This window comes from Leuciscus leuciscus (assembly GCF_965113295.1).
Source record: "Leuciscus leuciscus genome assembly, chromosome: 19".
NCBI classification, from domain to species: Eukaryota; Metazoa; Chordata; class Actinopteri; order Cypriniformes; family Leuciscidae; genus Leuciscus; species Leuciscus leuciscus.
Window position 1 is genome coordinate 3,354,382 of NC_138743.1, and position 10,274 is coordinate 3,364,655.

At 38.3% G+C, this 10,274-nt stretch overlaps 1 protein-coding gene and 1 long non-coding RNA gene across 4 annotated transcripts in view; one reads left to right on the top strand and one right to left on the bottom strand.

Annotated features, from left to right (window-relative positions):
* LOC309482154 overlaps positions 1–10,274 on the bottom strand; it is a 95,788-nt gene that overhangs the window by 9,835 nt on the left and 75,679 nt on the right. The gene's annotated exons all lie outside the window — the stretch shown is intronic.
* Positions 2,434–5,900, top strand: hlx1 (H2.0-like homeo box 1). Of its 2 annotated transcripts, XM_082147001.1 has the most exons (4): positions 2,434–3,011; positions 3,247–3,393; positions 3,636–3,820; positions 5,024–5,900. In XM_082147001.1, exons 1-4 carry the CDS (start codon positions 2,618–2,620, stop codon positions 5,351–5,353), a joined length of 1,056 nt encoding a protein of 351 aa, XP_082003127.1. In that variant the 5' UTR covers positions 2,434–2,617; the 3' UTR covers positions 5,354–5,900. The 2 variants fall into 2 exon arrangements, with proteins under 2 accessions (XP_082003127.1, XP_082003128.1); XM_082147002.1 differs by lacking the exon at positions 3,247–3,393 and having other exon boundaries at positions 2,454–3,011.

The following is a 10,274-nucleotide window of genomic DNA, read 5'->3' on the forward strand; positions in this document are numbered from 1 at the left end:
GACCCGAGCACGATATTATTTCATATGGGCTACATTATTTTTTTATTTTTTTACAGAACTACGTTATAGTCTACCTATAAAATATAGCCACTCGTATTTTTTTAGAAAGCTTTAAAAACAAAAGGGGAAGCAAATATGTGTTATAAATTACATTCTGCTAAATCTTATCATGTTCAGAATTAATCAAAAAAAAATCATATACAAAAAAAAGTAAGCATTTTTTCAAGATTTGCGCATTTCAATTAATAGAAAAATTCCATCCAATTGTATTGAATAATCCTTACATATTATGAATGAAGAATTTTAAAGGAGTAAAAAACGTATTAAACCATTTTGTATAAATCTTAACTGAAACAAGGGAATGGACCATTTCTATGTCATTCGTATCCACAAATAAAATAAACAAACCATAAAATATAAGTTTAAGGTTTATACAACATGTTTTATTAAGATCTAGTTATTTTTTACACATGTAAATTTGTAATTCCTAACATGAATAATATGTAAGGATTATTAAATTCAATTTGATGGAATTTTACTATTAATTGAAATGCGTAAATCTTGAAAAAAAGAAATAAGCGTGTGTATGATTTTCTCCTCAGAATATAAAAACCGAAAATGCTACTGCAAGTACAATAACTGCACATTATGATCTAAAAAAACAAACAAAAAAAAATATATTTAGATTCATTTTAATGTTAAGAACATTTAATGCGAAAAACAAATGCTTTTCTCAGAACATGCATCTTCAACCATTCTTAGTCTTTTAAGAAAAATGCCATTTGAATTAAATTATGCATTTCAAAATACTAAATATTATTAGTCGTGGTTAAGTAACATGAGGCTATATTTTAAAAGTTCTGCTGGCTGTAGGCTCCTCTTGATCATGTTAAACTGCATATCTCCAGGCCTATACTCGTCGGCTGTTGACTGATACAGTAGGTGAGATGCCCGCTCAGGTTTATGATCTGTTTTATGATGTCGCTCGTGACTCTCAGGGTTCAAGACGCGCCGCCGGCACCTGAAATAACGCGCGCGTTCACACGCATGCGGCGCGTCTTCCGCATCCTCTTCCCTGGATTGTTTTGACTGCTTGATCGAGAGCAAAGCGCTACATTTCATCTCTAAATTTAAACCGGAATGGAGTCATTCGAAAACACCGTGATAGGAGGCATTCAGGGTCATTGACCTTTCCGGGCATAATGAGTCATGGATAATGAACAACACCAGAGGAAGAGAGATATTCGAAAATAATAGCATGGGATACAACTCATCTGCTCTCATTAATGACCATAAACATATGACATGGCAACATACCAACCATCACCTTCTAGAAATACTTTCGCATATGCATACATATTTTTATATAGTTATATAATAATATTATTAATAGTTTTTGTTGATATGTGTACACACACATACATATATAGATATAAATAAATATGTAGCCTATATAAGTAATATATATAGAGCCTATATTTATATATTATATAAACACAAACTTTTATGTTAGATGCGATTAATAGGCTATATATAAAACAAATGTAGTATTAATAATAATGTTTTATCTGTTTTTGTTTTCCCACTATAAACAGCATTTGAAAAGCGCTTTAATTTTGGCTCAGTAATATATGGTTGTCATGGGCTGAACTTGTACATATGTATGAAGTATCGCCTCTGAAGTTAATTGTGTTTTCGTTTGAGCGGAGAATAGATTTCCTCTGTTTATTATAAGCATAAGGACGGATTTGCGTCATCGCGCGACTTGCGAGTTGAGATAAAGTTGCACAAATATTGAAAAAAGGAAGTGCTAACAGTCATTATAGAGTTCCACCTCTGCGAGCCGGAGGAAATAAGGGTCCTCTGCTGTATCCTAAAATACTAAAGCATCTTCTATTTTTGGCCTAAATCTAGCAGGAATATCCGCTCATTTAGCCCGAATCAGAGCTCATCAAAAACAGGATGAGTAGCGTCGAGAAACTCCCAGAACAGAACGAGAACACTGGAGCATTCTCTGGTCACAGTTTGTTGTTTGCATATTTAAAAAATAAATTAAAAATAAATAGAAAACATGGCCAGAACTGTTGCGAATGCATGCAAAACTCGATATTGATTTGAATGCATGATTTATAGCCTATAACATTATATTAGTTATCTTTAATACGTTTCTAAAATCATAACATAACTGTGCAACATTAAAAAACAATTTTGATCTATTTTATCTTATATTATGCATCCCATGTAAACTAAAACTTTGCTAATATATCAAGAACATTCGCTTATATTTAATAAATCGTTACATAAATACATCTTCACGTGTGATATCCAATTAAAGTTGCATTTTAATTCCAATGGTTGCGTGTTTTGCGCATTAATAAATGCGTTGATTTTTAATGGAAGTGCTCTCGGTCAAACTCATATTCTGTGGGGCGTGTTGAACACTTCTGTCAACTTTCATTGGCTCAGAAAGAGCCAATCAATAACAGAAGTCCTGCTTGAGCTGCTCGGACTCCTGTGTGGAGTTTCATACTCGAGGAGGAACGCGAGAGAGTTCAACTCTTCAGACTTGACAGTGCGCTCGTCCTCGTTGCATGAGATTTTGGCTTCTCCTGCCGGGATGTACACGACGGGACTCAACCCGTTTTACGCATCGAACTTTAGCCTTTGGACCGCGTACTGTTCGGGTGGTTTTGGGGTGGATAGCATGAAAAAACCCTCGTTCTGCATTGCTGATATTCTGCACGTTGGAGATGCGGAAAATATCCCCGGTTCATCTTCGCTTATGGCTCATATTGGGGGGCGCGCGTCCGGGTCTCCCCTGCGCCCGTCCCCGGTCACTCCCGACGCGCGCGCGTATCACCGGCACGGAATACACTTGACATCAGTGTCCAGATCCGCAATGCACGCGCATTCCGCGCCCCCGCCGTCCAGCAAAGACCTCAAGTTCGGGATCGATCGGATATTATCCACAGACTTCGAGCCGAAGGCAAAAGATGCGCCATCGTTGAGAGGTAAGAGTGCTTTTTTTTTTTTGAGAGAGAGAGAGTGTATCACATCACACCTCACTTATGAAAAGAGGACAGAACAATTAGATTAATTTAGAATATAGTCATAATCACAGTGAGCCGCAAAATGCTCTTGCTTTAGACGCGTCCATCCTCATATCTGTGGCGGTCACGGCCCTGTTTATGCAATTAATCCAAATGGAATTAGTTGAATTGTTTGGTTTTTGTCGTTCTGGAACAGATCTCACATCGATTGTTAGTCTGAATCGGCAGTCAGCAGTCCATGTGTCTGCCAGCCCGTACTTCGCGTCCATAGACGAAACCTCCTCCATGATGGGTTCAATAAGCAGACAATCAGGGCAACATCAGTTTCAGGACTCCTTCCCAGGTAGTGTAGACATCACATCCCAGTGGAGCCCTAAAGAGGGACTAAACTTGAATTCCTGCAGTGTCTTCTTTTGCTCTGAATGCATGTGAATGCGGTGGTTATGTCGCACATGCACATGTCCAGATGATTCAGTAACACGCACTCTGGTCAGTTATAAAGTCATTTGCATGATGATGCATTTGTGTCTAATTTGCATTGAAATGCCCTTGTGTTCTAATGGCGCGTGTTTTTGCCTCAAACAGGGCCGTATGCAGTGCTCTCCAAAGACACAATGCCACAGACCTACAAGAGGAAAAGATCCTGGTCCAGAGCCGTGTTCTCCAACCTGCAGAGGAAAGGCCTGGAGAAGCGCTTCGAGATCCAGAAGTACGTCACGAAGCCGGACAGAAAACAGCTGGCAGCGATGCTGGGACTCACCGATGCACAGGTCATTATTCATGCAAAACATAATGCCTTTTATATATACAGTAATCTACATCTGAAGTGGATCAAAACCTTTCATCAAACTTATACATGAATTTTGAACATTACCCGTTCTTGTCGTAGGACAACTTTGATTCACTTTTTTGATCCACTTCAAATGTTGACTACTATGTGTGTGTGTGTGTGTGTGTGTGTGTGTGTGTGTGTGTGTGTGTGTGTGTGTGTGTGTGTGTGTGTGTGTGTGTGTGTGTGTGTGTGTGTGTGTGTGTGTGTTGTTTTAAATTATGATACGATACTAGCAAAATGAATTTCGCTTTAGACGGCACGGGCCATCTGGAGCGCTCGTGCTCGTGGAAAATCTGCAGCATTGCGACACACACATTTCTAGAGAAATGAAACACAATTATAACGAATTATTGCAAATAGAGGAGGGGTGCAGTCGTTTCATTTCAAAACAGCCTAATTTAAGGCATTGGGCAAGAGTTTCTGTCTTGTTTTATATCGGAAATGACACGACAAACAGCATGGGGAATGTGATAAGAGTTTCAAAACTTTCAGTAATGTTTGGAAACTGTCTGAATCTCTGCCATTCTTCAGTAAAAGAGTAGACTAATTTCACTCGGCATTTCGATCAAAACCTTTTTGATTTATGGTTTGTGCATGCATTTTGTGTTTGCTATAATTGTGTAGCCTATAGTAGATGTAAATGCATTTAATAATGCACGTTGATCTTTTAATTGTAAATCACAAAAACATCAAAACAGTGCATACAATAAATAATAATAGTAATATTAAAATAATAGTAATAATAATACAAATAGGCTACATACATAAAAAAAAAAGCTGTGTTGTTTCAACCCATGCTTGGGTCAAATATGGACATTATTGAGTTTAAAATTTTAACTTAAATATATGAAACAAACATATTAGCCAATTAATATTTGATCCAAACATGGGTTAAAACAACCCATAATTGTTTAGAGTGTATAATTAAATTGTATTAAAATAAATACATAAATAAACTAACTTTAGCAGGACAATAACTTTATTCTAGAGCTGATGTAAAGCTTTAATTTCCTATTGTCTCTGTAAAGCTGCTTTTAAACAATCTATATTGTTAAAAGCCAAAAAGCGCTATATAAATGAAGGTGACATAAAGCCATACATCAAATATTCTAGTATAATAATCATTATAACCTTGTTTTAGGTAAAAGTTTGGTTCCAGAACCGGCGGATGAAATGGAGGCATTCCAAAGAAGCGCAGGCGCAGAAGGACAAAGAGAAAGAACCGGATAAATCTACCGAGACCGAGCAGAAAGAGCGCGACGACTCCGAGTGCGAAAGCGAACCGAGCGAGTCCGAATTCGAAGACAATACGGAGGACAAAAGCGACGTGGACATTTCTGACCTCAACAAAGCCAGTGTGATTATTCCCGGAGCTCCGACTGTCAGCACGCAGGACACAACCAGCACACACTCCACGACAGAACCGAGTCCAGCCACACGAGTCCGGCCGGAACCGAGTCATCTGATGTGAACAGCTCAAACACACGAGTACTGCCGGAACCGAGTCATCTGAAGTGAACACCTCAAACACACGAATACTGTCGGAACAGAGTCATCTGATGTGATTGTGAACACCTCAAACACACGAGCCTGCCAGAACCGAGTCATCTGAAGTGAACACCTCAAACACACGAATACTGTCGGAACCGAGTCATCTGATGTGATTGTGAACACCTCAAACACACGAGTACTGCCGGAACCGAGTCATTTGATGTGAACACCTCAAACACACAGCGTCTGACGGGACAGAGACACCAAATACAGCACACACACACACACACACACACACACACACGCAGGCCTTCTCGAGCCATCGGTTCATCATGTCTTCCATCGTGAAACAGCCCCTTCGTGATCCCCGAGGAAGGAAAGCATCGCTCTGCTTTAACCGAACCGCTCGTCTTTTTGTTGTTGTTGACGATTTGGGAATCGAATGTTCATGAATTAAGACTTGATTGTATTATATTTTGTCTGTAAGTATTTGCACTGAAAATGTAAATAAACATTTGTTACTAATATTCCAAGTTGTATTTTTCGATTCAATAACGATTAACATCCAATAACATCCAAAATTCAGCAACGATTAACCGAGTATAAATACAGCGGATGCATTTTGAATTTCGTCACTTTTTATGTAACTATTCTAAATAATTAAATATAGCATAATTATAATAATCGCCTTCATTATTATGATGATTCTTATTTTGTGCATATAGCCTATTTAAATAAGAGTTAATTGTCTATCGTGATGAACTATTGCAACACATTTTTCACTAATAGTTATTGTCGGATGCTGAATGGCAACATTGCATAATTAACGACGAAGACATTTTCACAAGTTTGCAGGAAAGATTAGATTAAACATCGAAATTGTGAAAGTTTTAAAATATTTTTTTTTAATAATCGTCACGTTTGTTTTTTCTAGCAGGTTTTGTTTATTGCAATAGTGAATTCTGTCATCCAAACTAAAGATTCAAAGCATCATTATAGGGTTTAAGTAAACGACTGAAAACAATAAAACCCCAGTTAGCCTACATCATTAAGAAAAAAGAGGAAGGCTGTTTTAATGCTTATTTATAATTTTTTTTGAACAATTAGGCTATTTATATATATTCTTTGCTTACCATTTAGTTTTGTTGCTGGTTTGTTTTAACCCAATTTTGGGTAAAATATGGACAAACCCAAACATTGGATTGAAAATATAACCCAACGGCTGGGTTTGTCCAAATTTAACCCAAAATTGGGTTAAAACAAACCAGCATTTTTTAGAGTAACTGTTTTAGTTGAGATTTAACTGCTATTAAATTAAATAGTCTATTCACAGAAAAAAAAAAGAGTAAAATCTAAATGACTTTTTTGAACACTAAAATATTTAATATCACTGAGTCAACGTACATTAGCCCTATAGTTACTGAGTTAAATCAGGCAGAGATGGCTCTTTAAGCAGTTTTCCCCAGTGTAACCCAGACATGCAGCATCTCGTTGGATAGTTTTCCCTCTGTTTGTGAAACACTGACATCATAAGGCCGTGACGGATGGGGAAAGCGTCGTCTTTTGGCCTGCGAGTCCTTTTTTTGAGTCAGGTTAATGTAATTCCGCCAAGGCTTTTCGCCCTTAAAAAAATGTGAGCTGGGTGAAATTTGGCGTCCAACAATAAACAGAGAGCGAAGAGCCTGGATTTATAGTTTGTATACATTCGCTGGCTCCAGATATCAGCAACAGAGCGGATGAGTGTGTTTTATGAATGTAGGTTCAGATCTGCGCATCAAAAACTACTCCATTTATGGACTCTGGCTGTCTAAGCTACACTTCACATGCCATATAATGAGGTGGACTGCGTAATGTCAGGGTAAAACTATTCCAGGATTTACACAATAATCCATCCAGAGATATTAGAGCTTCGTGACATTACTATTAGTGTATATTTTACATCTTCAGATGAGTTATTATACATTCAAGTATTGCAAAAAAAAGGGTTTCTCTGGACACTCTGGTCTGGTTTATTAAACCTCACGGCCTTTGATAAAGAGACAGGCAGTTTACATAAGTTTGTGATAACGGAGAGTTTATGTAGTTTAATGAGTTCTGTTCATAAACTGATAAGCGCAGCTACTGCAAGATGAACATTCATAAATACCATATTCATATTAACGGTTCTTGTGAGTCATATTAGAAGTGTTCAGGTCTGTAAGCAAACACAGGCCTGCTAAGGGCATTAGTGTCTGCGAGAAGAATTAGGATTTAAAAAGACATTCATAAATCTGGAACATCAAAACGTCTCTGTCCCAAGAAGACAAAATCACAGTTTTGAATAGTGTGTGTGTGATCATGTGTGTCTCGTTACTATGGCAGTGTGAGGACTGCAAAAAATGTGCATGTATATGCATTAGCATAATATATGAAGAGTTCAGATGCAAAAGCCTATTAGTGCCATCTAAATTTTCTTCTAGAATACATATATTTAAGTTCAGTTATTTCACTTTAATGGCAATGAAAATGACCTATTAATTGTCAAATAAGTGAACTTAAATATACGATCTTAATAAAAAATGATCATTCTACAAGAAAATTTCAGATGGCACTAAGAGGCTTTTGCATCTGAACTCTTCATATATATATATATATATATATATATATATATATATATATATATATATATATATATATATATGTGTGTGTGTATATATATATATATATATATATATATATATATGTGTGTGTGTGTGTGTGTATGTATATATACACACACACACACACACACACACTATATATAGGCCTACACGCGCGCACTCACACACACAGAGACACGTATTATACATGTATTATATAAGCTAATGAAAAACTGAAACTGAATATTTTTTTTTACTTCTAAAAAAACTTTATTTCTAGGTTGATATGAAAATAAATCCCATATATTTCAATGAGGTCTCAGACTTTAACAATCACTAACACAATCACACATCATATCACGTGATTTAAAACAAAAAGCAATATTCACATACGCCAAAAAAGGTCAAATAGGCTATTGACTTAATAAAGACATAGCCTACCCTTCACACACACACACACACACACACACACACACACACACACGGTAAAGTTGAGCTCAGCAGAGGGAGCATGAATGATTCACCGAGGACCACCTGAAGCACTACTTTCTTTCACTCCGGAAAGAGGGATGACCTCTGGAGATCTCCGGGTTTTCCACTTAAACCCGCATATTGAATTCCGCTTAATCCCGCTACCGACTTCACGCGCTCTTTCACACCGAACACTCAATGCACGATCACGTGATACAGACACGATCAGTCTCACACACTGACGAGTTTACAGTTGCGGTTTAATCATTTTCCGCGCAGTTTTCTTCATCCGCGAGCCGCATCATAATGTGCGCATAAATTGTGTCTGAGCCGCGGTGTCAATCTCAAATTCTCCTTCGCGAAGTTGTGAATTACGTTTGTATGCGCAAACATGCAATAACAATAACAGTGCAAAAGCTTAACATAATACTGCAGCTTTTGATTTGTGAACTGTCTTCAGAGCTTTTATGATCACTGGGAGAAATCCCATCTGGACCAGGATTTAAAGTCAGCCGTTCCTCCAGTGTTTAAAGAGCCAGTCGAGCGTCCGTCTGACCCCGACACACACACACACACACACACACACACACACACACTCTCTCTCTCTCTCTCGCTCTCTCTTTCTCACACACTAACACACACACTCACTCTCTCTCAAACACTCTCACACTAACACACACTCACTCTCACGTACACACACTCACTCTCCGTACACACACTCACTCTCACACAAACACACACTCACACTCACTCTCACATACACAAACACACTCACTTACTCACTCTTACACACACACACACACACACACACACACACACACACACACACACACACACACACACACACACACACACAAGTCTAACACTTGATGGCTGCTCTGTTAAGTCTTCGTCGTCGGTTAGGAACCTCTGTGTGTGTGTGTGTGTGTGTGTGTGTGTGTGTGTGTGTGTGTGTGTGTGTGTGTGTGTGTGTGCTCTTTGATACCAATCTTTCATTTGAAAGTCACGTGTCTAGTATATGTAAAACTGCATTTTTCCATCTTAAAAATATATCTAAATTATGTCATATGCTCTCATTGATAAATGTGGAACAGTTAGTTCATGCGTTCATGACCTCAAGGCTAGTATATTGGATTACTGGGTGGTTGCCCTGCACGCTTAATAAACAAACTCCAGCTGGTCCAAAACGCAGCAGCTCGAGTTCTTACCAGAACCAGGAAGCATGACCATATTAGCCCAGTTCTGTCAACACTGCATTGGCTCCCTATTAAGCATTGTATACATTTTAAAATCTTGCTTATTACTTACAAAGCACTAAATGGTTTATCTCCCTAGTACTTGAGCGAGCTCTTAACACATTACAGTCCTTCACATCTATTGCAATCTCAAAATTCTGGCCAGTTGATAATTATACCTAGAATATCAAAATCAACTGCGTGCGGTAGATCCTTCTCCTATTTAGCACCTAAACTCTGGAACAGTCTTCCTAACTTCGTTCGGGAAGCAGACACACTCTGTCAGTTTAAATCTAGACTAAAAACACAGTACGCAAGGAAAAGTGCAGGTACGCTTAAGAGTAAAATGTAGAAGTGAGTACCGGCCCACTTCGAGCACTGGTTAGGCTGCATAGATCAGGTCAGCCGGAACCGGGAACACTTCCCATAAATCCTGATGTACTCGTGACATCATAAGAAGAATGGCGTCTACGCTAATATTAGTCCTGAGGTTAGCTGCAGTCTGCCGGATCCAGGCTGTATCCAGATCTGATGAAGGACCTGCACCTGTACCCGACGACAACACAGTCCTGAAGTG